At 44.2% G+C, this 27444-nt stretch overlaps 1 protein-coding gene across 2 annotated transcripts in view; it reads left to right on the plus strand.

The window, feature by feature from the left end:
• The window catches only part of pomt2 (protein-O-mannosyltransferase 2), a 303990-nt gene that overhangs the window by 95672 nt on the left and 180874 nt on the right, over positions 1 to 27444 (plus strand). For both annotated transcript variants that reach the window (XM_073039121.1, XM_073039122.1), the window contains 2 exons: positions 7087 to 7195; positions 25404 to 25563. In XM_073039121.1, the coding sequence (XP_072895222.1) occupies positions 7087 to 7195; positions 25404 to 25563 (269 nt within the window). The remainder of the gene's footprint in view (positions 1 to 7086; positions 7196 to 25403; positions 25564 to 27444) is intronic.

Genomic DNA, 27444 nt, shown 5'->3' on the forward strand with positions numbered 1-27444 from the left:
ATGAGGTGGAGGATAAATGCATGGCTGAGGGATTGGAGCAGGGGACAGGGATTCAGATTTCTGGATCATTGGGACCTACCTCTTTTGCAGCAGGTATGACCTGTACAAAAAGGACGGGTTGCAGTTTAATCCCGGGGGAACAACATCCTAGCGGGGAAGTTTGCCGAGGCTACTGGGGAGAGTTTAAACCAGAATTGTTGGGTGGGAACTGAACTGAAGAGACTGGGGAAGAGGAAGTTGGCTCTCAAATAGAGAAAGCTTGTAGACAGTGCGAGAGGGAGGATAGGCAGGTGACAGAGAAGAGAAGCGCTCAGACTGAAGGTTTGAGATGTGTCTATTTTAACACAAGGAGTATTGTGAACAAAGCAGATGAGCTTAGAGTGTGGATCAGTACTTGGAGCTATGATGTGGTGGCCATTACAGAGACTTGGATGGCTCAGACAGGAATGGTTACTTCAAGTGCCGGGTTTTAGATATTTCAGAAAAGACAGGGAGGGACACAAAAGAGGTGGGGGCATGGCACTGTTGACCAGAGATAGTATCATGGCTGCAGAAAAGGTGGATGCCATGGAGGGATTGTCTACGGAGTCTCTGTGGGTGGAGGTTAGGAACAGGAAGGGGTCAATAACTTTACTGGGTGTTTTTTATAGGTCGCCCAATAGTAACAGGGATATCGAGGAGCAGATAGGGAAACAGATCCTGGAAAGCTGTAATAATAAGAGTTGTCGTGATGGGAGATTTTAATTTCCCAAATATTGATTGGCATCGCCCTAGAGCAAGGGGTTTAGATGGAGTGGAGTTTGTTAGGAATGCTCAGGAAGGTTTCTTGACACAATATTTAGATAAGCTGACAAGAGGAGAGGCTGTACTTGATTTGGTACTGGGAAATGATCCTGGTCAGATGTCAGATTTATCAGTGGGAGAGCATTTTGGAGATAGTGATCATAATTCTATCTTCTTTACAATAGCAATGGAGATAGATAGGAACAGACAAGTTAGGACGTGTTTAATTGGAGTAAGGGGAATTAGGAGGCTCTCAGGCAGGGAATTGAATTGAATTTCTGTTTATTGTCATTTAGAAACCACAAATGCAATGCAGTTAAAAAATGAGACAACGTTCCTTCAGAATGATATCACAAAAGCACATGACAAAACAGACTACACCAGAAAATCCACATAACGTTTGGCAATCCCCAATCCAGAGTCTGGAGAGGCTGCTACGTATTAATATCACGCTACCATCTTATCGCGTTGTCTGGAAAGGAGCTCCAAATCCACCAGACAAAACAAGACTACTGAGACACACCGAATCAAGAGACCAACTCTACCACCCAACAAACCAAAAACTAAAGCTACAAGACCTACACAAAACCCCATAGTTACATATAGTTATAGTTAACATATAGTTACAACAGTGCAGACAATACCATAATTGATAAAAAACAGACCATGGACACAGTAAAAAAAAAGTCCAAAGATGTTAAAAGACTGTAAGTTCGAAAGAAACCACCACGCAGTTTCCACAAGTTCTCAGGGTCCCGATAGACTCGTCATCCCACACCGGCGGCAGAAGGGAATACCCCCGCTATGGACTTCCAATACGCCTCCAGACTCGGCCTCGCAGACACAGCATACAATGAAAGCTCCGTCAGACCCAGCCTCACAGACGCAGCACACAGTGAAAGCGCCCCGATTGCAGCGGACTCCGAGTCCGTCAAACCTCCGAGCCCCCGACTATCCCCTCCAGCTATCCCCTCCGGCACAGCCTCCCCGAGCACCATCCTCTGCCTAGCGCATTAAGACACCCCTGCCAACGGCCACCGGTAACATGACCCCAAGGACTGGTGGCCTGTTCTTCTCAGCAGAGACCCGGACCTCAGCAGCAGCAGCAATGAAGAAGGCCTTCCTGGAGATTTCCAGATGTTCCTCCGTGCTCCCACGTCCGTTTTTCATCAGATTAGGATTGTGCACGGCACCCCGCTTAACAAATAACAGACATCAGCTCCGGAGTGGCCGCTGCAAGCTGCGTCGCACCGCCATCTTGGATACAGATGCTGCCATTTTGGATACAGATGGAAGCTTAAATTGGAAACAAATGTTTTCAGGGAAAAGTACGGAAGAAATGTGGCAAATGTTCAGGGGATAATTGTGTGGAGTTCTGCATAGGTACGTTCCAATGAGACAGGGAAGCTGTGGTAGGGTACAGGAACCATGGTGTACAAAGGCTGTAATAACTCTAGTCAAGAAGAAATGAAAAGCTTACAAAAGGTTCAGAGAGCTAGGTAATGTTAGAGATCTATAAGATTATAAGGCTATTAGGAAGGAGCTTAAGAAGGAAATTAGGAGAGCCAGATGAGGCCATGAGAAGGCCTTGGTGGGCAGGATTAAAGAAAACCCCAAGGCATTCTCCAAGTATGTGAAGAGCAGAGGATAAGATGTGAAAGAATAGGACCTAACAAGTGTGACAGTGGGAAAGTGTGTATGGAACTGAAGGAAATAGCAGAGGTACTTAATGAATATTTCAGTATTCACCATTGAAAAGGATCTTGGTGATAATAGTGATGACTTGCAGCAGACTGAAAAGCTTGAGAATGTAGATATTAAGAAAGAGGATGTGCTGGAGCTTTTGGAAAGCATTAAGTTAGGTAAGTCGCCAGGACCAGATGAGATGTATCCCAGGCTACTGTGGAGGGTGAGGCAGGAGATTGCTGAACCTCTGGCGATGATCTTTGCATCATCAATGGGGACGGGAGAGCTTCCAGAGGATTGGAGGGTTGCGAATGTTGTTCCTTTATTCAAGAAAGGGAGTAGAGATAGCCGAGGAAATTATAGAGCAGTAAATCTTAGCTCAAGTCATTGTTAAGTTGATGGAGAAGATCCTGAAAGGCAGGATTTTTGAACATTTGGAGAGGTATAATATGATTAGGGATAGTCAGCATGGCTTTGTCAAGGGCAGGTTGTACCTTACGAGTCTGATTGAGTTTTTTGAGGATGTGACTAAACACATTGATGAAGGAAGAGCAGTAGATGTAGTGTATATGGATTTCAGCAAGTCATTTGATAAGGTACCCCGTGCAAGGCTTATTGAGAAAGTAAGGAGGCATGGGATCCGAGGGGACATTGCTTTGTGGATCCAGAACTGGCTTGCCCACAGAAGGCAAAGAGTGGTTGTATATGGGTCATATTCTGCATGGAGGTCGGTCATCAGTGGAGTGCCTCAGGGATCTGTTCCGGGACCCTTACTCTTTGTGATTTTTATAAATGACCTGGATGAGGATGTGGAGGGATGGGTTAGTAGGTTTGTTGATGACACAAAGGTTGGAGCTGTTGTGGATAGTGTGGAGGGCTGTCAGAGGTTACAGTGGGGCATTGATAAGATGAAAAACTGGGCTGAGAAGTGGCAGATGGAGTTCATCCCAGATAAGTGTGAAGTGGTTCATTTTGGTATGTCAAATATGATGGCAAAATATAGTATTAATGGTAAGACTCTTGGCAGTGTGCAGGATCAGAGGGATCTTGGGGTCCGAGTCTATAGGATGCTCAAAGCAGCTGTGCAGTTTGACTCTGTGGTTAAGAAGGCGTATGGTGTATTGGCTTTCATCAATCGTGGAACTGAATTTAGGAGCCAAGAGATAATTTTGCAGCTATACAGTATAGGACCCTGGTCAGACCCCACTTGGAGTACTGTGCTCAGTTTCTGGTCCCCTTACTACAGGAAGGATGTGGAAGCCATAGAAAGGGTGCAGAGGAGATTTACAAGGATGTTGCTTGGATTGGAGAGCATGCCTTATGAGAATAGGTTGAGTGAACTCGGCCTTTTCTCCTTGGAGTGACAGAGGTCGTGAGGTGACCTGATAGAGGTGTATAAGATGATGAGAGGCCTTGATCGTGTGGATAGTCAGAGGCTTTTTTCCAGGGCTGAAATGGTTACCAGAAGAGGACACAGGTTTAAGATGCTGGGGAGTATGTACAGAGGAGATGACAGGGGTAAGTTTTTTACTTAGAGAGTGGTGGGTGCGTGGAATGGGCTGCTGGCCATGGTGGTGGAGGCAAATACGATATGGTCTTTTAAGAGACTTTTGGATAGGTACATGGAGCTTAGTAAAATAGAGGGCTATAGGTAAGCCTAGTAATTTCTAAGGTAGGGACATGTTCGGCACAACTTTGTGGGCTGAAGGGCCTTTATTGTGCTGTAGGTTTTCTATGTTCCTGTTCAAAAAGGTTGCCCCTGAATTTTGTGGCTCTACCCTTTAGTTCTGAATACTCCCCACTAGAAGAAACACCTTTTCCACATCCAACTTAACTAGTTCTTTTAACATTTGGTAGATTTCAATGAGATCTCAATGCCTTCTGCTTAATAGTTTAAATGCAAGCAGACTTTGTCTACTGAGGATTGGTGAGACTAGAGCTAGAGGTCAAGGGTAAAGGTGGAAGATTAAATGTTTAAGGGAAAATCAGGGGAAACTTCACTCAGAGGGTGGTGAGACTGTGGAATGAACTGCTTGCCCAAGTGATAGATACGGGTTCAATTTCAACATTTTACAGAAATTTTGATAGGTACGTTGGTAGGTACAAAGTAACAAATACTGGACTGAGAGTGTCATACTTGAATGCATGCAGCATAAGAAATAAAATGGCTGATCTTGAAATTAGGCTACTGATTGGCAAGTACGACATTGTGGCCATCTCTGAAACTTGGCTAAAGTATGGCTGCCATTGGGAGCTGAATGTCCAGGGATATATGGTGTATCAGAAGGATAGGTTAGTAGGCAGAGGGGGTGGTTTGGCTTGGTGTATAAGAAACAATATTAAATCATTAGAAAGAGATGACATTAGGATTGGAAGGTGTAGAATCTCTATGGGTTGAGTTCAGAAATGGCAAGGGTAAAAGGAACCTAATGGCAGTTGTATACAGGCCTCCAAACAGCAGCTGGGATGTAGATTATAATTTACAGCAGGAGTTAGAAAAGGCGTGTCAGAAAGGCAATGTCATGATAATCGTGGGGATTTTAACATGAAAGTGGATTGGGAAAACCAGGTTGTACTGGACATCAAGAGAGAGAATTTGTGGAATATCTAAGGGATGGCTTTTTTAGAACAGCTTATTGTTGAGCCCACTGGGGGATCAGCTGTGCTGGACTGGGTGTTGTGCAATGATCCTGAGGTGATAAAAGAGCTTAAGGTTAAAGAGCTCTTTGGGAACAGTGATCGCAATATGATTGAATTCACTGAAATTTGTGTGGGGATAAAAATAAAATTCAATGTGTCGGTATTTCAGTGGAATAAAGGAAATTACAATGGCATGAGAGGGGAGCTGGCTGAAGCTGACTGAAAAGGGACAGTTGCAGGAATGGCTGGAGTTTCTGCGAAAAATGAGGGAAGTGCAAGACAGATATATTCCAAATAAGGGGAAATTTTCAAAGGGAAGGACACTACTGTGGCTGACAAGTGAAGTCAGAACCAAAGTAAAAGCAAAAGAGAGGGAATACAAGGAAGCCAGAGCTAGTGAGTGGGAAGATAGAGGATTGGGAAGCTTTTAAAAACTTGTAGAAGGAAACGAGCAAGGTCATTAGGAAGGAAAGGAAACTGGCGGCTAATATCAATGCTAAAAGCTTTCTTAAGCATATAAAGGGTAAAAGAGAGTGGAGGGTAGATATAGGACCAATAGAAAATGACACTGGAGATATTGTAATGAGAGATGGAGAGATGACAGAGGAACTGAATGCGTAGTTTGCATCAGTCTTCACAGTGGAAGATGTCTGCAGTGTACTGGACATTCAAGGTTGTCAGGGAAATGAAGTTTGTGCAATGAAAATTATGACTGAGAAGGTGCTCAGGAGCTTAATGGTCTGAGGGTGGATAAATCTCCCGTACCTGATAGAATGCACCCTCAGGTTCTGAAGGAAGTAACTGGAGAGACTGCGGAGGCATTAACAATGATCTTTCAAGAATTGATTGTACCGGATGACTGGAAAATTGCAAATGGTACTCCACTATTTAAGAAGGGTGGGAGGCAGCAGAAAGGAAACTGTAGACTTGAAGAACGTCCATTTGGAACAGAAATACGGAGAAATTACTTTAGTCAGAGTGTGCAAAAAACAGAAATAATATGTGTTAAAAAAAAGTGAGGTAGTGTGGTAAATTTGTGGAATTTTTTGCCATGAGCATCTGTGGAGGCAAAGTCATTGGGTGCATTTAAGGCAGCGATAGCTCGGTTCTTGATTAGCCAGGGCATCAAAGGGTATGAGGTGAAAGCAGGGGAGTGGAGATGACTGGAAGAATTGGATCAGCCATTATTGAGTGGCGGAGCAGACTTTATGGGCTGAATGGTCTACTTCTGCTCCTATATCTTATGGTCTTATGGGTGGGAGGAGTATGGAAGGCTTTGGTCCCTGTGCAGGTTGATGGATCTAGGCAGATTAATAGTTCAGCATGGAATAGATGGACTGAAGGGCCTTTTTCTGTGCTGTAGTGTTCTATGAATCTCTGACTTCTTTTTCTGAGTACTCGCACTCCCCCAGCACATCATTCAATTTTGTTTCCTTTGCCAACCTTGTTGTATCCACTTATGATACAAAGAGTACATCATGTGAGTGTCCTCTCCACTCTTCCAACTCATTCCATTTGCCAGCCCTTTCTACTTGAATGTCCTACCTTCTTTATTTAGTAAATTCCATCATCTGCTGCTCTTTGTCTCCACTTTTTGCCTTACAGCCTCTGTCTCCCTTCCCTCCCATCTGGCACTGTCTGCCCTTTTCTTGCTTCTCCTTGCCTGTTTCTGTCCATCACAGCATGTGGTGTCTCTATTTTTTGCTCTCATGAAGTGCATTCTATCCTGAGTGTTGCTTCATTGTTTCTTCAACAATGTTAGGGCTTTATTCATATGTTTGACAATGGCATTGTTAGTTGTAATCCAAATCTGAGTACCCCAGGTTGTTGAGATTTCAAGTGTTGGCCAGGCCTGGACTGGCTTTGATCTGGAGTCTGTGGTGTTGATGGAGCTGATGATGTTCAATCCATATGCAGCAATACCTTTCTATTGGCAGACATTGGATGAATTACTGTAACTTCTGTTTTTCTTGGCAGATACTGGATGTATAACTATTTCACAGTATATCTTGTTGGATCCTATCCTAATGTTCTTTATTCTGGGAGCTGTCCTGTGCATGCTGAAGTTCAATGCCATGAAGGGCAGGTAAGTATAAATCATTCATAAGTCTGATGAAGTTCATGCTAATTATGCCACATGGGGTCTTTACCATACAAAAAAATAGTTTTTGCTTGATACCTTTTAACTAAACAGAAGGTACCTTTCATCCAATCAGCCAACACATTCAGCATCAAGCAAGAGATAATCTGCTGATGCTGGAAATCTAAGCAACACACACAAAATGCTGGAGGGACTCAGCAGGCCAGACAGCATCTACGGAAAAAGTCCTGCCAAATGGTCTCAACTTGAAACATCGACTACTGTTTTCCATAGATGCTGTATGACCTGCTGAGTTCTTCCAGCATTTTCTGTGTGTTGCAATACATTCAGCATATCAATTTTCGTAATTTACGCCAGCTATAATATGGTCCATCACCTCTCCAAGACTCCCTGGTCTGTTCATCCCTCTCTACACCCTGGCATTTTTCCTTCAATGGTAGCAGGTGCTATACCTGTCCTTACACTTCCTCCCTCATCACCATCCAGGGTCTTAAACTGCCCTTCCAGGAGACTCTGTGTAAGATCATGCCATACTTGAGTCTTAAGAATATAGTGTAGCAGAGAAAATACAATGCGTGTAAACAAATTACATGAGATTAGCTTGGTATGCGAAGGATATGTTAGGTATGTGAAGACCTTTGACAAGGTACTACACATGAGTCCACTAAATAAGTTCTGCTCGTGGTGTTCGAGGTAAGATGCTCAAATTGATGGAAGATTTGCTGTCTGGCAGAAGGCAGAGAGTGAGGATAAAGATGTTCTTTTTAGTATTGCTGCCAGGGCTCGGTGATGGGATCACAGCTATAGAAAGAGGTGTTATAGGGTTAATAGACAATAGACAATAGGTGCAGAAGTAGACCATTCAGCCCTTCGAGCCTGCACCGCCATTCTGAGATCATGGCTGATCATCTACTATCAATACCCGGTTCCTGCCTTGTCCCCATATCCCTTGATTCCCCTATCCATAAGATACCTATCTAGCTCCTTCTTGAAAGCATCCAGAGAATTGGCCTCCACTGCCTTCCGAGGCAGTGCATTCCAGACCCCCACAACTCTCTGGGAGAAGAAGTTTTTCCTTAACTCTGTCCTAAATAACCTACCCCTTATTCTTAAACCATGCCCTCTGGTACTGGACTCTCCCAGCATCTGGAACATATTTCCTGCCTCTATCTTGTCCAATCCCTTAATAATCTTATATGTTGCAATCAGATCCCCTCTCAATCACCTTAATTCCAGCGTGTACAAGCCCAGTCTCTCTAACCTCTCTGCGTAAGACAGTCCGGACATCCCAGGAATTAACCTCGTGAATCTACGCTGCACTTCCCCTACAGCCAGGATGTCCTTCCTTAACCCTGGAGACCAAAACTGTACACAGTACTCCAGGTGTGGTCTCACCAGGGCCCTGTACAAATGCAAAAGGATTTCCTTGCTCTTGTACTCAATTCCCTTTGTAATAAAGGCCAACATTCCATTAGCCTTCTTCACTGCCTGCTGCACTTGCTCATTCACCTTCAGTGACTGATGAACAAGGACTCCTAGATCTCTTTGTATTTCTCCCTTACCTAACTCTACACCATTCAGATAATAATCTGCCTTCCTGTTCTTACTCCCAAAGTGGATAACCTCACACTTATTCACATTAAACGTCATCTGCCAAGTATCTGCCCACTCACTCAGCCTATCCAAGTCACCCTGAATTCTCCTAACATCGTCATCACATGTCACACTGCCACCCAGCTTAGTATCATCAGCAAACTTGCTGAAGTTATTCTTAATGCCTTCATCTAAATCATTGATGTAAATCGTAAACAGCTGTGGTCCCAATGCCGAGCCCTGTGGCACCGCACCAGTCACCACCTGCCATTCCGAGAAACACCCATTCACCGTTACCCTTTGCTTTCTATCTGCCAACCAGTTTTCTATCCATGTCAATATCTTCCCCCCAATGCCATGAGCTCTGATTTTACCCACCAATCTCCTATGTGGGACCTTATCAAATGCCTTCTGAAAATCGAGGTACACTACATCCACTGGATCTCCCTTGTCTAACTTCCTGGTTACATCCTCGAAAAACTCCAATAGATTAGTCAAGCATGATTTGCCCTTGGTAAATCCATGCTGGCTTGGCCCAATCCTATCACTGCTATCTAGATATGCCACTATTTCATCTTTAATAATGGACTCTAGCATCTTCCCCACTACTGATGTTAGGCTGACAGGATGATAGTTCTCTGTTTTCTCCCTCCCTCCTTTCTTAAAAAGTGGGATAACATTAGCCATTCTCCAATCTTCAGGAACTGATCCTGAATCTAAGGAACATTGGAAAATGATTACCAATGCATCCGCAATTTCCAGGGCCACCTCCTTTAGTACCCTAGGATGCAGACCATCTGGACCTGGGGATTTGTCAGCCTTCAGTCCCATCAGTCTACTCATCACCGTTTCCTTCCTAATGTCAATCTGTTTTATTTCCTCTGTTACCCTATGTCCTTGGCCCATCCATACATCTGGGAGATTGCTTGTGTCTTCCCTAGTGAAGACAGATCTAAAGTATTTATTAAATTCTTCTGCCATTTCTCTGTTTCCCATAACAATTTCACCCAATTCATTCTTCAAGGGTCCAACATTGTTCTTAACTATCTTCTTTCTCTTCACATACCTAAAAAAGCTTTTGCTATCCTCCTTTATATTCCTGGCTAGCTTGCGTTCGTACCTCATTTTTTCTCCCTGTATTGCCTTTTTAGTTAAGTTCTGTTGTTCCTTAAAAATTTCCCAATCATCAGTCTTCCTACTCACCTTAGCTCTGTCATATGTTTTTTTTTAATGCTATGCAATCTCTGACTTCCTTTGTCAACCACTGTGGCCCCTTTCCCCCCTTTGAATCCTTCCTTCTTCGGGGGATGAACTGATTTTGCACCTTGTGCATTATTCCCAAGAATACCTGCCATTGCTGTTCCACTGTCTTTTCTGCTAGGATATCCGTCCAGTTAACTTTGGCCAGCTCCTCCCTCATGGCTCCATAGTCTCCCCTGTTCAACTGCAACACTGACACCTCCGATCTGCCCTTCTCTTTCTCAAATTGCAGATAAAAACTTACCATGTTATGGTCACTACCTCCTAATGGCTCCTTTACTTCAAGATTGCTTATCAAATCCTGTTCATTACACAACACTAAATCCAGAATAGCCTTGTCCCTGGTCGGCTCTCGTACAAGCTGTTCCAAGAATGTATCCCGTAGGCACTCTACAAACTCCCTATCCTGCGTTCCAGCACCAACCTGATTCTCCCAGTTCACCTGCAAGTTGAAATCCCCCATAACTACTGCGACATTACCTTTGCCACGTGCCAATGTTAACTCCCTATTCAACTTGCACCCAATATCCATGCTACTGTTTGGTGGCCTGTAGGCAACACCCATTAGGGTCTTTTTGCCCTTACTGTTCCTTAGTTCTATCCACACAGACTCTACTTCTCCTGATTCTATGTCCCCCCTTGCAAAGGACTGAATCTCATTCCTCACCAACAGGGCCACCCCACCCCCTCTGCCTACATTTCTGTCCCTACGATAGTACGTATACCCTTGTACATTCATTTCCCAGATCTGATCTCCCTGCAGCCATGTCTCCGTTATCCCAACAACATCATAGTTATCCATTCGCACCTGAGCTTCAAACTTATCTGCCTTATTTCTGACACTTCGTGCATTCAGATATAGAATTTTTAGCCCATTTCTCCTCTCTCTGTTTAAATCACTGCCTATTGTGCTTAACCCAGCTCCCCGAACTCCCATCGGGCTATACGCCCCTTGAATTTTGTTGTCCTTCCTAAATTTACTTATTCTTTCTGCACATTTAACTCCATGTTCCGTCAGACCATCCCTCTGTACATGTGTCCTCCTTACCACTTGTTCCGCCTCACCTTTCTCTACTACACACTTCATATTCCAGAACCGTGTAGTCCCCACCTGTCCTTTATTCTTCATCTCGCTATCCTCTCTCGCATTCTGGATCCCTGCCCCCTGCAAATTTAGTTTAAACCCCCCCCACCCCCGAGCAGCACTAGCAAACTTTCCTGCAAGAATGTTAGTACCGCTCCGGTTCAGGTGTAAACCGTCCCGTCGGAACAGATCCCACCTTCCCTGGAACAAAGCCCAATTATCTAAAAACCTGAAGCCTTCCCTCCTGCACCATCCTCTCAGCCACATATTAATCTGTATAATCCTTCTGTTCCTTGCCTCACTCGCACGTGGCACAGGTAGTAATCCTGAGATTGTTACCCTGGAGGTCCTGTCCTTCAGCTTCGCACCTAACTCCCTGAACTCACTACGCAGGACCCCCTCACTCATCCTACCCACGTCGTTCGTCCCTACATGGACCACAACATCTGGGTTCTTGCCCTCCCTCTCAAGAATAACCTGCACCCGATCTGAGATGTCCCAGACCCCGGCACCAGGGAGGCAACATACCATCCGAGACTTCCGATCTTCCCCACAAAATCTCCTATCTGCCCTCCTGACTATAGAATCCCCTATCACTACCACTCTCTTCTCTTCCCTCCTCCCCTTCCTAGTCGAGGGTCCAACCTCAGTGCCAGAGACAGGACCACTGCAGCTTGTTCCTGGTAGGTCATCCCCACCAACAGTATCCAAAACGGTATACTTAGTGTTGATGGGAATGGCCACAGGGATGCTCTGCTCTCTCTCTCTGCTCCCCCTGCCTCTCTTGACTGTCACCCATTTGCCTACCTCCTGTCGTTTCGGTGTGACTACCTCCCGATAACTCTTATCTATCTCTGTCTCTGCCTCCCGAATGATCCGTAGTTCATCCAGCTCCTGCTCCAATTCCCTAACTCGGTCTAATAGGAGCTGCAGGTGGATGCACCTTTTGCAGGTGTGGTCATCAGGGACAACTGTGTTGACCCTGACCTCCCACATACTGCATATGGAGCACACCACTGCTCTAACTGTCTCCCCCATTACCTGATCCCAGATTAGTCAGAATAAATGAAAGAAAGTACCTACCGACCTTACCTTTTTTTACCTCAGCAAGCACGTACTCAGGCTCACTGATTTCCTCTCACCGAAGTCCCCTTGCGCCGAAGCCCGCTGAGCCAAAGCCCAGCACTCTGCTCCCATGCACTCCGCTGCCCGCTCCTGAAAGTGGGCCTCTTTTTAAACCTCGCGCTGATCGGAAGGTGGTCGGAAGGTGTTGAAACATTGAGGGTGCAGCAAAGGAACCGCAAGGGTAAAAAGACCCTGATGGGAGTCATGAAACCATAAGATGGAAAAGCAGAAATAGGCCACTTGGCGCATCAAGTTTGCTCTGCCATTTCATCACAACTGATCCATTTTTCCTCTCAGCCCCAATCTCCTGCCTTTTCTCTATCCCAGCATGCCTGAACAATCAAGAATCTAGCAACCTCCAAGATAAATATCCATACAGACTTGGCCTCCACAGGTGTCTGTGGCAGCGAATTCCATGAATTCACCACTCTCTAGCTAAAGAAATTCCTCCTCATTTCCATTCTAAAAGGATGCTCCTTTATTCTGCCCTTTCACCACTGGATAGGTTTCAATGAGGACACGCTCTCATTCTTCTAAATTCTAGTGAATACAGGCCTAGATCCTTCAAACACTCTTCATATACTTGAACTGTTCAAACCTGGAATCATTTTCTTGAACCTCCTTTGAACCTTCTCCAGTTTAAGATAACCAATCCTTTTTAAGATAAGGGGCCAAAACTGCTCTCAATACGCCAAGTGAAGCCTCACAAGTGCTTGAAAAGTCTCAACATTACATCCTTACTTTTATATTCTAGTCCTCTTGAAATTGAATGCTAACATTGCACTTGCCTTCCTCACTACAGATTCAACCTGCAAATTAACCTTTAGGGAATCCTGCACAAGGACTCGCACAAAATGCTGGAGGAACTCAGCAGGCTAGGAAGCATCTATGGAAGAAAGTACAGTTGGCATTTCAGGCCGAGATTTTAATCAGACCCTTGGTCCTGATGAAGGGTTTTGGCTGAAACATCAACTGTACTCTTGTCCATAGATGCTGCCTGGCCTGCTGACTTCCAACATTTTGTGTGTGTTGCTTGGATTAACAACATCTGCAGTTTTTCTCTTGTTTGTGACAAGGACTTCCAAGTCCCTTTGCACCTCAGTTTTTTTGAATTTTCTCTCCATTTAGAAAATTGTGTACCCTTTTATTTCTTCTACAAAAGTGTATGGCCAAACACTGACACTGTTTTCCACCTGCTATTTCTTTACCCGTTCTCTAAATCTGTCTAAATCCTTCTGAAGCCTCTCTACTTCCTCAAAACTACCTGCCCGCATCCTATCTTTGTATCGTCTACAACATTTGCAGCAAAACCATCTATTCCATCATCCAGATCAATAAAATATAATGTAAAAAGAATCGGTCCCAACATATACCCCTGTGAAACACCATTACATCAGCAGCCAACCAGAAAAGACTCCTTTTATTCGCACTCTTTGCCTCCTGCCAGTCAGCTACTGTATCATCCATGCTAGAATCTTGCAGCTTGTTAAGCAGCCTCCTGTGTGGCACCTTGTCAAAGGCCTTTGAAAATACAACCGATTTTTCCTTTGTCTATCCTGCTTGTTATTTCTTCAAAGAATTTCAACAGATTTGTCAGACAAGGTTTTCCCTTGCAACCATGCTGACTATGGCCTATTTTATCAAGTGCCTCCTAAAAACCATATGCTTAACAATTGACTTCTCATCTTCCCAACCATTGAGGTCAGACTATCTGGAATATAATTTCCTGTCTTCTGCCTCTCTCCCTTCTTGAAGAGTGGAATGAAGTTTGCAATTTTCTAGTCTTTCAGAACCATTCCAGAATCTAGTAATTCTTGAAAGATCGTTACAAATGTCTCTCTTAGCCATCTCTTTCAGAAGGGAGATATATACTGAGCCCCAAATAGTAAGACCATAAGACATAGGAGCAGAGTTAAGCCATTCAGCCCATCAAATTTGCTCCAATATTCCATCATGGTTCATCCTGGATCCCACTCAACCCCATACACCTCCCTACTTGCCACATCCTTTGATGCCCTGACGATCAGGAAACAATCAACTTCTGCCTTAAATATACACATGAACTTGGCCTCCTCCACAGTCTGTGGCAGAAGATTCCACAGATTCACTACTCTCTGGCTAAATAAATTCCTCCTTACCTCTGTTCAAAAAGGTCACCTCTCCATTTTGAGGCTGTGCCTTCTAGTTCTGGATGCTCCCACCATAGGAAACATCCTCTTCACATCCACCTTGTCTAGTCCTTTCAACATTCTGTAGGTTTCATGAGATCCCTCATGTTCTTCTAAATTCCAGTGAATACAGGTCCAAACGCTCCTCATAAGTTAACCCTTTCATTTTTGCAACCCCATTTAGTTTGAACCTTCTCCCTATTTAAATAATAGTGAGCACTATTGTTCCTTTTACCAAAATGCATTGTCATACATTTCTCAACACTGTATTCCATCTGCCACTTTCTTGCCCATTCTTCCAATTTTCCAAGATTTTTTTACCCTTGCAGTTTCTCAACTCCACCCACAAAGATTCAACATTCTCTGACCCCATGTCACTCAGAGATATAATTCCATCACTTACCAAGAGCCACACCACCAACTATGTCTTCCTGCCTGTCCCTTTGATACAAAGTATATCCTTTGATATTTATCTCCCAACTATGACCTTCTTTCAGCCACGACTCAGTGATGCTCACAACGTCATACCAACCAATCTCTAGTTGCGCCACGAGTTCATCCACCTTATTCCAACCAGAGTAACACCCTTGTATCCCAGCTCTCTGCTTTCTATTAGTTAACCAATCCTCTATCCATGCTAATACATCACCCCCAACTCTGTGTAATCCTCAGGCTCGGCCTGCACGTGTTCATCTAGGGGAAGACAATTTCTGGTCCACCAAACTGAGAAATCTCGTTTGTGTGGATGCTGCGTGACGTGTTGCCTGGTTACAAATCTTCATTGCAAAATATCAGACAGTACACCATATGGAATTAACTGATTGAACTTTAAGTCTTAATCTTGGATATAGGGTTAGTAAAGAAAATAAAAAGAAAAAGGGCTCGTTTTAAGAGAAAAGTCAAAAGTGCGTGTTGGAGCTCACAAATACTGCCATTCATCAACCATCGACCTCCTCCGAGCATGGTCGACCTTCGGACCCTCACTCCTGGTCCACTCCGTCCAGTGGTCTACCAGCTGTCTGCCCATGCGTCTTCCTTCTTCTCCTCTCGCAGACCAAAGACCACGAAAATCTCTCTTCCAGACTCACAAGAAACAACATGTCTCTCATTGGATAGGCCCCCCCACATTCCAAGCCCTGTTATCTCCAGTCATAACCCAAGTATTGCTGCTACAGAGAAACTATTACATTAGCAGTGAAACCTTACAGTGCACTGCATCTATGTATCCTTATCTTATGGATAAGTCTTTTATGCACCTTATTGAATGCCTTCTGGAAATCCAAGTAAATAATGTCCATCTGTTCTCCTCTATCCACTGTGCTCGTTATATCCTCAAGGAACTCCAGTACGTTTGCCAAACAGGACCTGCCTTTGCTGAATCCATGCTGCATCTGCCTGATGAATCCATTTCTTTCCAGATGCCTCACTATTTCTTCTTTAAAGATAGCTTCAAGCATTTTCCCAACTACAGATAATAAACTAACTGGCCTGGTTACCTGCCTTTTGCCTACATCCTTTTTTGAATAGAATCAGAATTAGGTTTATTATCACCGGCATGTGACATACAATTTGTCACACAGTGGTGTGACATTCGCTGTCTTCCAATCCTTCAGGACCTGCCCAGAGTTCAGAGAATTTTGGTAAATTATCACCAAAGCCTCTACTATTACTTCTGCCATTTCTTTCAATACCCTTGGATGCATTCATCAGGTCCAGGGGACTTAACTGTTTTCAGGCCCACAAGTTTACTCAGCACTTCCTCTTTAGTGATAGCTACTGTATTGAGAACCTACCGCCCATTGAATCCATACATCTCTCTTTGGCATGTTAGACATGTCCTCCACCATGAAGACCGACACAAAATAGTCTTCAAATCCTCTGCCATTTCTTCATTACCCAATATCAATTCCCCCTTCTCCAGACACTAGACACTAGAATACTACAGCACAGTACAGGCCCTTCGGCCCTTGATGTTGTGCAAACCCGTATATCCTTAAAAAAGGTACTAAGCCCACACTACCCCGTAACCCTCTATTTTTCTTTTATCCATGTGCCTGTCCAAGAGGCTCTTAAATACCCCTAATGTTTTAGCCTCCACCACCATCCCTGGCAAGTCATTCCAGGCACTCACAACCCTCTGTGTAAAAAAAAAACTTACCCTGATGTCTCCCCTAAACTTCCCTCCCTTAACTTTGTACATATGCCCTCTGGTGTCTGCTATTCATGCTCCGGGAAACAGGTACTGGCTATCCACCCTATCTATGCCTCTCATAATCTTGTAGACCTCTATCAAGTCCCTTCTCATCCTTCTACGCTCCAAGGAGAAAAGTCCCAGCTCTGCTAACCTTGCTTCATGTGACTTGTTCTCCAATCCAGGCAACATCCTGGTAAATCTCCTCTGCACCCTCTCCATAGCTTCTACATCCTTCCTATAATGAGGTGACCAGAAGTAAACACAATACAGAACTGAACATTGTGGTCTCACTAGAGATTTGTAGAGTTGCAATATGACCTCTCTACTCTTAAACTCAATCCCCCTATTAATGAAGCCCAGCATCCAATTGGCCTTCTTAACTATCCTATCAACCTATGCAGTGACCTTAAGGGATGTATGGATTTGAACCCCAAGGTCCCTCTGTTCATCCACACTCTTAAGTAACCAACCATTAACCCTGTACTCAGCCTTCTGGTTTGTCCTTCCAAAATGCATCACCTCACACTTAACCGGATTGAACTCCATCTGCCACTTTTCTGCCCAACTCTGCATCCTGTTTATATCCTCTTGTAACCTTCAACAACCTACAGCTCCATCCACAACTCCTCCAATCTTCATGTCATCCGCAAACTTACTCACACATCCTTCTGCCTCTTCATCCAGGTCATTTATAAAAATCACAAAGAGCAGGGGTCCCAGGACAGATCCTTGCAGCACTTCACTAGTCACTGACCTCCAGGCAGAATACTTTCCTTCCACTACTACCCTCTGCTTTCTTCCTGTAAGCCAATTTTTTTGTCCAAACAGCCAAGGTTCCACTGATCCCATGTCTCATGACTTTCTGGATGAGCCTCTCATGGGGGACCTAGTCAAATGCCTTGCTAAAGTCCATGTAGACCACATCTACTGCCCTACCCTCATCAATTTTTTTTGTTACTTCTTCAAAAAACTCAATTAGGCTCGTGAGGCACGACCTTCCCTTCACAAAGCCATGTTGACTATCCTTCAGTAGACTGTACTTCTCCAACTGCTCGTAGATCTTATTGTTAAGAATCCTTTCCAATAGTTTGCAAACCACCGATGTAAGAATCACTGGTCTGTAGTTCCCAGGATTCTCCCTATTACCTTTTTTAAAAAAGGGAAGTAACTTTGCCATTCTCTGGCACCTCCCATGCAGCCAAAAAGGATTCAAAGATCATAGCTACTGCTCCAGCGATCTCTTCTCTCACTTCCCACAGCAACCTGGGGTATATCATGTCCGGCCCTGGGGACTTATCAATCCTGATGTTTTTAAGAAGATCTGACACTACTTCTTCCTTAATCTCCACATTGTCCAGCACACAGGCCTGTTTTATTTTGACCTCACCCTGATCAAGGTCCTTTTCACTTGTGAATACTGAAGCAAAGTTTTCATTTAGGACCTCCCCAACCTCCTCCGCCTCCAGGCACATGTTACCCTCTTTATCCTTTAGCGGCCCCACCTTCATTCTTGTCGTCCTTCTGTTCTTCACATATGCATAGAATGCCTTGAAGTTCTCCTTAATCCTACATACCAAGGCCTTCTCATGCCCTCTTCGAGCTCTCCTAAGTCCTTTCTTAAGCTCCTTCCTGGCTACCCTATATATTTCTCATGAGCCCCTCCTGCTTCCTGCTTCTTATATCTAACATATGCTTCCTTCTTCCTCTTGACGAGTTGCCTCATGTGTTTCGTCAGCCACGGTTCCCTTTTCCTACCATTTTTTCCTTGTCTCAGTGGGACAAACCTATCCTGAACCCAGCAAAAGTGTTCCCTAAACTACCTCCACATCTGTGCTTTCACCCTTGAACATCTGTTTCCAATTTACTCTCGCTAGTTCCTGCCTCATCCCTTCATAGTTAGCCCTTCCCCAATTTTCCCCATTTTGTCTGTTTTTATCCTTTTCCATAGCTATGCTGAGGCTAAGGGAGTTATAGTCACTCTCACCAAAATGCTCCCCCACCAAGGGATCTGCCACCTGACCAGGTTCATTAACCAGATCTAGATCCAGTATGGCCTCTCCTCTCGTCGGCCAGTCCACATACTGTGTCAAGAATCCTTCTTGAACACACCTGACAAATTCAGCTCCATCTATCCCCCTTGCAGTCAGGAGGTGCCAGTCAATATGAGGGAAGTTGAAATCACCCATACCTACAAACCTGTATTTCCTGCACCATTCTAAAATCTGCCTGCTTACCTGCTCCTCGGTGTCCTGAGGGCTATTTTGGGGCCTATAGACTACTCCCAACACAGTGACTGATCCCTCCCTATTTCTGACTTTCACCCACACCAACTCAATGGATACTCCCTCTGCAGTGTCCTCCCTTTCTACAGCCGTGATACTATCCCTGACCAGTAATGCTACTTCCCCACACTCCTCCTTTCTACCTCCCATCCTATTCCTTTTAAAACACCTAAACCCAGTACCTACATCAGCCAATCCTGCCCTTCCTCCAGCCAAATTTCAGTAACGGCCACAACATCATAGTTTCACGTACTAATCCATGCTCTAAGTTCATCCCCTTTATTTCTAATACTCCTAGCGTTGAAATAGACACATTTCAACCCCTCTAACTGGCTACATTTGTTTTGTCCCCTGCCTATCGTTCCTGATCAACTCAGAACACATAGCATCATGCCCTTGTCCTTCTACCCTAATCTCTGCACTCACATTCTGATTCCCACCCCCCTGCCAAACTAGTTTAAACCCTCCCCAACAGCTCCAGCTGGCCAGGATATTGGTCCCTTTCCAGTTCAGGTGCAGCCCGTCCTTTTTGTACAGATCAGACCTTGCCCAGAAGAGATCCCATTGATCCAGAAATCTGAACCCCTGCCCCCTGCACCTACTCTTCAGCCACGCATTCATCTGCCATAACTTCCTGTTCCTACCCTCTCTGTCTCATGGCACAGGCAGCAATCCCGAGATTACCACCCTTGAGGTCCTGTTTTTTAACTTCTTTGCTAACTCCCTATATTCCTTCTTCAGGACCTCATCCCTACTCCTATCTATGTCATTGGTCCCCACATGGACCACGACATCTGGCTGCTCACCCTATCTCCTGATAATACCGAGAACTCGATCCAAGATATTGTGGATCCTGGCACCAGGGAGGCAACAGACCGTCCAGGATTCTCGATCTCTCCCACAGAACCTCTTATCTGTCCCCCTAACTATTGAATCCCCAATCACTACTGCTCTCCTCTTTTCTCTCCTTCCTTTCTGAGCTGAGGGTCCAGTCTCGGTGCCAGAGACATGACCACTTCAACTTGTCCCTGGTAGGTCGTCCCCACCAACAGTATCCAAAACAGTATACTTATTGTTGATGGGAGCGGCCACAGGGGTGCTCTGCTCTTTCTGTTTATTCCCTTCCCTCTCCTGACAGTCACCCAGTTACCTGTCTCCTGACTTTTAGGGGTGACTGTCTTCCTGAAACTCTGAATCATTCAGAGGCAGAGGTAGTAATAGATCCAAGTTCATCCAGCTCCAGTTCCCTAACTCTGTTTGATAAGAGCTGCAGCTGGATGCCCCTTTTGCAGGTGTAATCATCAGAGACAATTGTGCTGTCCCTGACTTCCCACATCCTACAATCGGAGCACTAGACTGCCCTATCTGCTGCCTCCATTACCAACTCCTAAGTTAATTAAATTAATTAAAGAAACTTACCCGGCCTTGCCTTACTGGGAGCAAGCTCATCCTTCACCTCTTCTCGCCAGAACCTTGCAAGCAAAAGCCTCAAAACTCCACTCCTTCATGGCCCACTCACTCATTGGCCGCTCTCCACTGCATCGCTGAGTGTGTGCCTTCAGGCTTCTGTGCTTCCTACCTGATGGTAACAATGAGAAAAGGGCATGCCCTGGGTGCTGGAGGTCCTCAATAATAGATGCTGCCTTTCTGAGACACCGCACCTTGAAGATGTCCTGGGTACTTTGTAGGCTTGCACCTAAGATGTAACCAACTGAATTTACAACCCTCTGCAGCTTCTTTCGGTCCTGTGCAGTAGCCCACCACCCCCATATCAGACAGTGATGCAGCCTGTCAGAATGTTCTCTATGGTATACTTACAGAAGTTTTTGAGTGTTTTTGTTGACATACCAAATTTCTTCAAACTTCGAATGAAGTACAGTCGCCGTCTTGCCTTCTTTATAGCTGCATCAACATGTTGGGACCAGGTTAGGTCCTCAGAGATCTTGACACCCAGGAACTTGAAACTCTCACTCTCTCTACTTCTTATCCCTCTATGGCATGTATTCCTTCGTCTGACCCTTCCTGAAGTCCACATTCTTACTGATGGTGTGTGCAAGCTTGTTGCTGTGACACCACTCCACCAGTTGACATATCTCGCTCCTGCACGCCCTCTTGTCACCATCTGAGATTCTACCAAGAACAATTGTATCAGCAAACTTATCAATGATATTTGAGCTATGCTTAGCCACATAGTCATGGGTATAGAGAGAGTAGAGCATTGGGCTAAGCACATTCTCCTGAGTTGCACGAGTGTTGATAGTCAGCAAGGAGGAAATATTTATCACCAATTCACACAGATTGTAGTCTTAGAGCACTGGTTTTAGATCGAACTATTGCATCCTCCATTTGTATGAGAAACTCAGTCATACTGTGATCACTCTTTCCAAGAGGATCCCTAACTACAACATCACTAATTTTACCTGTCTCATTGTGCAGGACCAAGTTCCCTTGTAGGTTCAGTAACGTGCTGTTCAAGAAAACCATCATGGATACATTCTATGAAATCTTTCTCAAGACTGGGTCGACCAACTTGATTCACCCAGTCTATGTGCAAGTTAAAGTCCCCCACGATAACTGCTGTTCCATTCTTACGAGCATCAGACATTTCTTTGTTTATTGCCTGTGACATTGTAATGTTATTATTCAGTGGCTGATAGAGAACTCCCACCAGTGATTTTTATCCTTTACTATTCCTAATCTCTATCCAGATGGATTCAATATTCTGCCCCTGAGATCTTATATCATCTCTTACTATCACCCTGATCTCATCTTAATTAAGAGCGCTACTGCACCTCCCTTACCTTCCTGCCTATCTTTCTGTATTACCTGAGATCCTTGGGTATTTAATTCCCAATCTTCTCCACCCTGCAACCATGACTCTGTAATGGCAACTAAATTATACCTCTTTGTACTGATTTGTACCACAACTTCACTGACCTTATTTCAGATACTACAGGGATTCAGATGAAGTGCCCTTACACTCATTGTGCTTTTAAAATCTTGTAATCTTCTTCTCTTTTGCACTTGACTTTTCTTTACTTCACACTTTTCTCTTTTTTATCTTTTGCTTTTTTTCCCCCCACACTTTTCCTTTAATTTCATCCATACTTCTCCAATCTGTTGAACCCACCCGTCTACTACTTGGTTTAAAGCCCTATCCACAGCCTTATCTATGTAATTTGCTAGGATCCACATCCAGTCACGGTTCAGATGGAGCTCATCCCATTGGTACAGCTCCCTCCTTCCCCAATACTGTTACCAGTTTCCCCCCACTTCTCCCACACCAATCCTTGAGCCACACCCATAACTCTCTAATCTTTTCAACCCTCTGCCAATTTGCATGTGGCTCAGGTAGTAATCCAGAGATTGCCACATTTGTGGTTATGCTTTTTAATTTAGTCCCTAGCTGCTCATCTGAGTTATTTCCCATGGTAGGGGAGTCTAGGACAAGAGGGCATGAGTTCAGGACTGAAGGACGTCCATTTAGAACAGAGATGCAGAGAAATTACTTTAGTCAAAGGGTGGTAAATCTGTGGAATTTGTTGCTACGAGCAGCTGTGGAGGTGAAGTCATTGGGTGTATTTAAGGCAGAGATAGGTTCTTGATTAACCAGGGCATCAAAGGGTATGGGGAGAAGGCAGGGGAGTGCGGATGACTGGAAGAATTGGATCAGCCCATGATTGAACGGTGGAGCAGACTCAATGGCCGAATTGTCTACTTCTGCTTCTATATCTTATGGTCTTATGGACTAGCATACAAAGGCAAGGATGTAATGTTGAGGCATTTTAATGAACTGGTGAGGCCTCACTGTGAATATTGTGAGCAGTTTTGAGCCCCTTTGAATGGAAGTGCTGAAACTAGAGAGGGTTCAAATGAGATTCAGAAAAATGATTCCAAGATTGAATGGCTTGTCATATGAAGAGTGATGGCTCTGGGCCTGGATTCACCAGAATTCAGAACAATGAGTGGTGACCTAATTGAAACCTATTGAATGGTGAAAGGTCTTGATACAGTGGATTGGAGAGGACGTTTACTCCCACTAGAGAGTCTAGGACCAGAGGACAGCCTCAGAATAGAAGGGCATCCTTTTAGAACAGAGATGGGGAGGAATTTCTTTAGGTAGAGAGTGGTGAATATGTGGAATTCGTTGACACAGGTAGCTGTGGAGGCCAAGTCTTTACAAATACTTAAGGCAGAGGTTGATAGATTCTTGATTGATCAAGCCATGAGAGGATACAGAGAAAAGGCAGGAGATTGAGGCTGAGAGGGAAAAATGGATCAGCCATGATGAAGTCGCTGAGCAGACTCGATGGGTCAAATTGCCTAATTCTGCTCCTATATCTTATGGTTTTATGGTCATACGATTCAGTGTGAGTAAGCTAATTGGACACAACATTGCATTGGTGGAAGGTGGCAAAGCATGGTATTACAAGGGATGGGTTTTCAGATGCGAGTCCAAGAGATCAGTGCTTATTCTGCTGATTTTTGTTAACTGTTTAATGATTTGGATGACAGTGTTAATAACATGGACAACATCATCTGAAGTGGATGGTGAAGAGGGTTACTTATATTGAAAAGGCGGTGGTCCATGTTCTCTGGCAAATGGAATATTATAAACACAAGTGGTACTGTAGATGCTGGAAGTCCAGAGTTACACACACAAAGTGCTGGAGGAATTCAGCAAGCCAGGCAGGATCTATTAAAATGAATAAAGAGTCAATGTTTCAGGCTGGGAGCCTTCTTCAGTAAAATGGAATGTTATTCAAGCTAGTGTAAGGTGTTGGATTTTGGAAACCACGCGAGACTTGTACAGTAAACGGTAGCTCTATGGAAAGTATTGCAGAGCAGAATGTGTGAAGGGGACAGGTGCATAGTTATCTCAAAGCAGAGATACAGATAGGCAGAGTGGCGAAGAAGGCAGTTAGTTCGGCAAGGCATTGAATTCAAGAGTTAAGATGTCATGTTACTCTTGTACATGCAAGATGTTGGTGAGACTGTATTTGGTATATTATGTGCAGTTCTGCTCAACTACCTCTAGAAAGGATGTTATTAAGTATGTAAAGGGTGATACTGGGACTGAAGGCTGAGAGTTATAAGGAGAGACTGGACAGGTTGGGGCTGTTTTCTCTGGAGTGCAGGGGACTGAGGTTCATGAAATCATGTGTGATATAGATAAGGAGATTTATTTTCTCCCAAGGTCTAAGATAAGGGACATAGTTTTAGGGTGAGAGGAAAAAAATTTAAAAGGGACCCGAAGGGCAATTTCTTCACATAGAGTGGTGAATAAATGGAATGAGCTGTGTAACCCTCTCTTAAGTGCTCATGTACATACTCGGCTCGTTTGCTAACAAACAGATGACTCAGCAGTGAGAAAGCCACTTTTCATAAACAATATAGGTCAAGGGCTGATACATTTTGGTGTTCAACAAAACAGGAACGCCATGTTGTTCTGATTAAAGGAACCTCGATTTGAGCAAATACTGCATGAATTCTGCCTGTACACAATTATTGGTTGGCAAGAAATAACAGATCATACACTGCATAAAATGATAAAGTAAGTTTATTTACCAATTTCAGCTTTATCAAACAGCTAATAAGAAAATGAATATAAAAGAAAGTAAAAGGCCCCATTACAGTTAAACCAGTCCAATGTGCACGTGATCGTTGGAGCTGATACTGGATTTTTGGGGGTGCAACTCTTACTTGGACCCACGGTCTGTGGGAAAGCACCTGCCACATTCCAAACTTCCCTCGAAGTCCGTCGCGAACAAACTGGCTCTCTCTCTCAGGAGTATTGACCCTTCCACCTTGGAGCCATTCATCTGCACAAAGTGCTTCTTGTAACAGGGACTCTCCTTCCAACGGCATTTTGCAGCATTTTCCTTTGTGCCACGCTTTGTTGCTTCTACCAAAAGACCCCAAACCAGACTACTGTCCTTCAGAAAACTCATCCCCACAGCTCTCTAGAACCTCTCACGTCCCACAATCCTGATTGGCTGACTCACATTCCTAAGTTGGACAATGTGGGTCCTTATCTTAGCTGAAGCCAAGACTCACTTTCCAGTATGGCACACTGCTTTTAGGGTTATTAGCAGAAATCTACTAATATAAACTACCTCACAGCATAGCAGTAGAAATCTTAATAAGGGCATTCCAACTGCAAGAGGAAGTCAGGGTGGGTACAATTACAATGTTTAAAAGGCATTTCCATAGGTACATAGATAGCAAAAGCTTAGGAGCAAATGGGACAAGCTCAAGATAGACAACTTGCTCAGCATGGATAAGTTTTCTTGGAAAAACTATTTCTGTGCTGGCTAACTCTATGACTGCCAGTGTGGATGGCTTCACATTTTTCCTCATGGCTACTTTGTTGCTCAATCTGCAAACCTACAGTTATCCATTTGAATTCATTCCCAGCTGGTTTCATATTAACAGCAAACTATTTGAAATGTGATTGTTCCCATAATTGTTCTCCATATATGTTTAGGCCCTTTTCTCTACCTTGGTGGCAATGGTTGATATTGACAGGAGTTAATATTGCTGGAGCCCTTGGAGTAAAATTTGTTGGAATCTTTGTGATCATCCTCATTGGAATTAACACTGCCAGTGACCTCTGGCACCTTCTGGGAATTCTTGACGTATCTTTGGTAAGTAGCTTTTTATGCAGCATTTTTTGAGTTAGGGAATTATACCATGTGTTATTTATATTTATTGGTTTCCGTCCATTTCTTGAAGTCATGTGTCTGTGCACTTGTGAACTGCAAAGGAACAAATGTCTGATTTGAGGGAACAATAATTTTGGATTCCATGGAAACATGATCTCCAAGAGCTGTGATCTCAGTTGGTCTGGAAAATAATGGTTTTATCTTGGTGCTGGGTTCAGAGGTAGATGTGAAAGGTGTTCCTGAAAGCTGTAATGTGCCAGACTGGAAGATGAGATGGAGTTCCTTGAGGTTTAGGCACCGTGAGAGACCAGACGCATGGTCTGAAAGGGAGTGGAATAGCAACACTGTAGGCACCACTGTAGGCTGAGCAGCTCATGTCCAAAGCGGCCTCTTGAGGGATATGGATATAATACTATGAAGGCGTAACAAGATAGAGTAATTTTCAAAAAAAAGTTGCTGTTCAATTTTGGAGGACAATCCTATAGGCCATCTCAGAGATATTGCTGTTCTGCCTTTCTGTGCCTTGTGGCTCATCAGGCGGAGACCTTGCTGCTTCTTTTGCATTTTTGTCTTTTTTTTGTGAGACCGAGTTGCATGGAAAGTGTGCGGGGAACCGGCTGAATTTGAACCCAGAACCACACGGCTTGAAGTCTGGTAATGGTTTCACTTTACCACCAGCCAGCTGGTCATAGAGATGTGTCCATAAGACCATTAGACATTAGAGCAGAATTAGGTCATCTGGCCCATCAAGTCTGCTCCGTTATTCAATCATGGCTGATCCATTTTTTGTATCTCCTCTTCAACCCCAGTTCCTGACCTTCTCCCCATAACCTTTCATGCCATGGCCAATCAAGAACCTATCAATCTCTGCCTTAAATACACCCAATGACCAGACCTTCATAGCGGCATGTAGCAACAAATACCACAAATTCACCACCCTTTGGATAAAGAAATTTCTTTGCACTTCTGCTTTGAAAGGGTGCCCCTTTATCCTGAGGCTGTGTCCTCTTGTCCTAGTCTCTACCACCTTGGGAAACATCCTTTCCATGTATACTCTGTCTAGGTCTTTCAATATTCAAAAGATTTGCTAAGGCTATTGAGGAGCGTTTAAACTAGAATTACAGGTAGGTGGGAACCGAACTGAAGAGACAGAGGCAGGGACGGTTGGCTCACAAATAGAGAAAGCTTGAAGGCAGCATGAGAGGCAGGTGACAGAGAAGGGATGTTCCCAGACTGATGGTTTGAGGTCTGTGTATTTTAATGCAAGAAACATCATGAACACAGCAGATGAGCTTAGAGTGTGGATCAGTACTTGGATCCGTGATACTGTGACCATTACAGATACTTGGGTGGCTCAGGGGCAGGAATGGTAACTTCAAGTGCCAGGCTTTAGATGCTTCACAAAGGACAGGGAGGGAGGCAAAAGAGATGGGGGCATGGCACTGCTAATCAGAGATAGTGTCACTGTTACAGAAAAGGAGGAAGCCATGGAGGGATTGTCTACTGAGTCTCTGTGGGTGAAAGTTAGGAACAGCAAGGCATCAATAAATCTACTGGGTGTTTTTTATAGACCACCCAATAGTAACGGACATTGAGGAGCAGGTGTGGAAACAGATTCTGTGGTGTACGAAGGCTGTCAAGAAGAAAACATAGAAAACCTACAGCACAATACAGGCCCTTTGACCCACAAAGTTGTGCCGAACATGTCCCTACCTTAGAAATTAATAGGGTTACCCATAGCCCTCTATTTCTCTGAGCTCCATGTAACTATCCAAAAGTCCCTTAAAAGAGCCTATCGTATCCGCCTCCACCACCATTGCCAGCAGCCCATTCCACACACTCACTGCTCTGTGTAAAAAAAAA

This window comes from Hemitrygon akajei, chromosome 3, assembly GCF_048418815.1.
Source record: "Hemitrygon akajei chromosome 3, sHemAka1.3, whole genome shotgun sequence".
Taxonomy (NCBI): Eukaryota; Metazoa; Chordata; class Chondrichthyes; order Myliobatiformes; family Dasyatidae; genus Hemitrygon; species Hemitrygon akajei.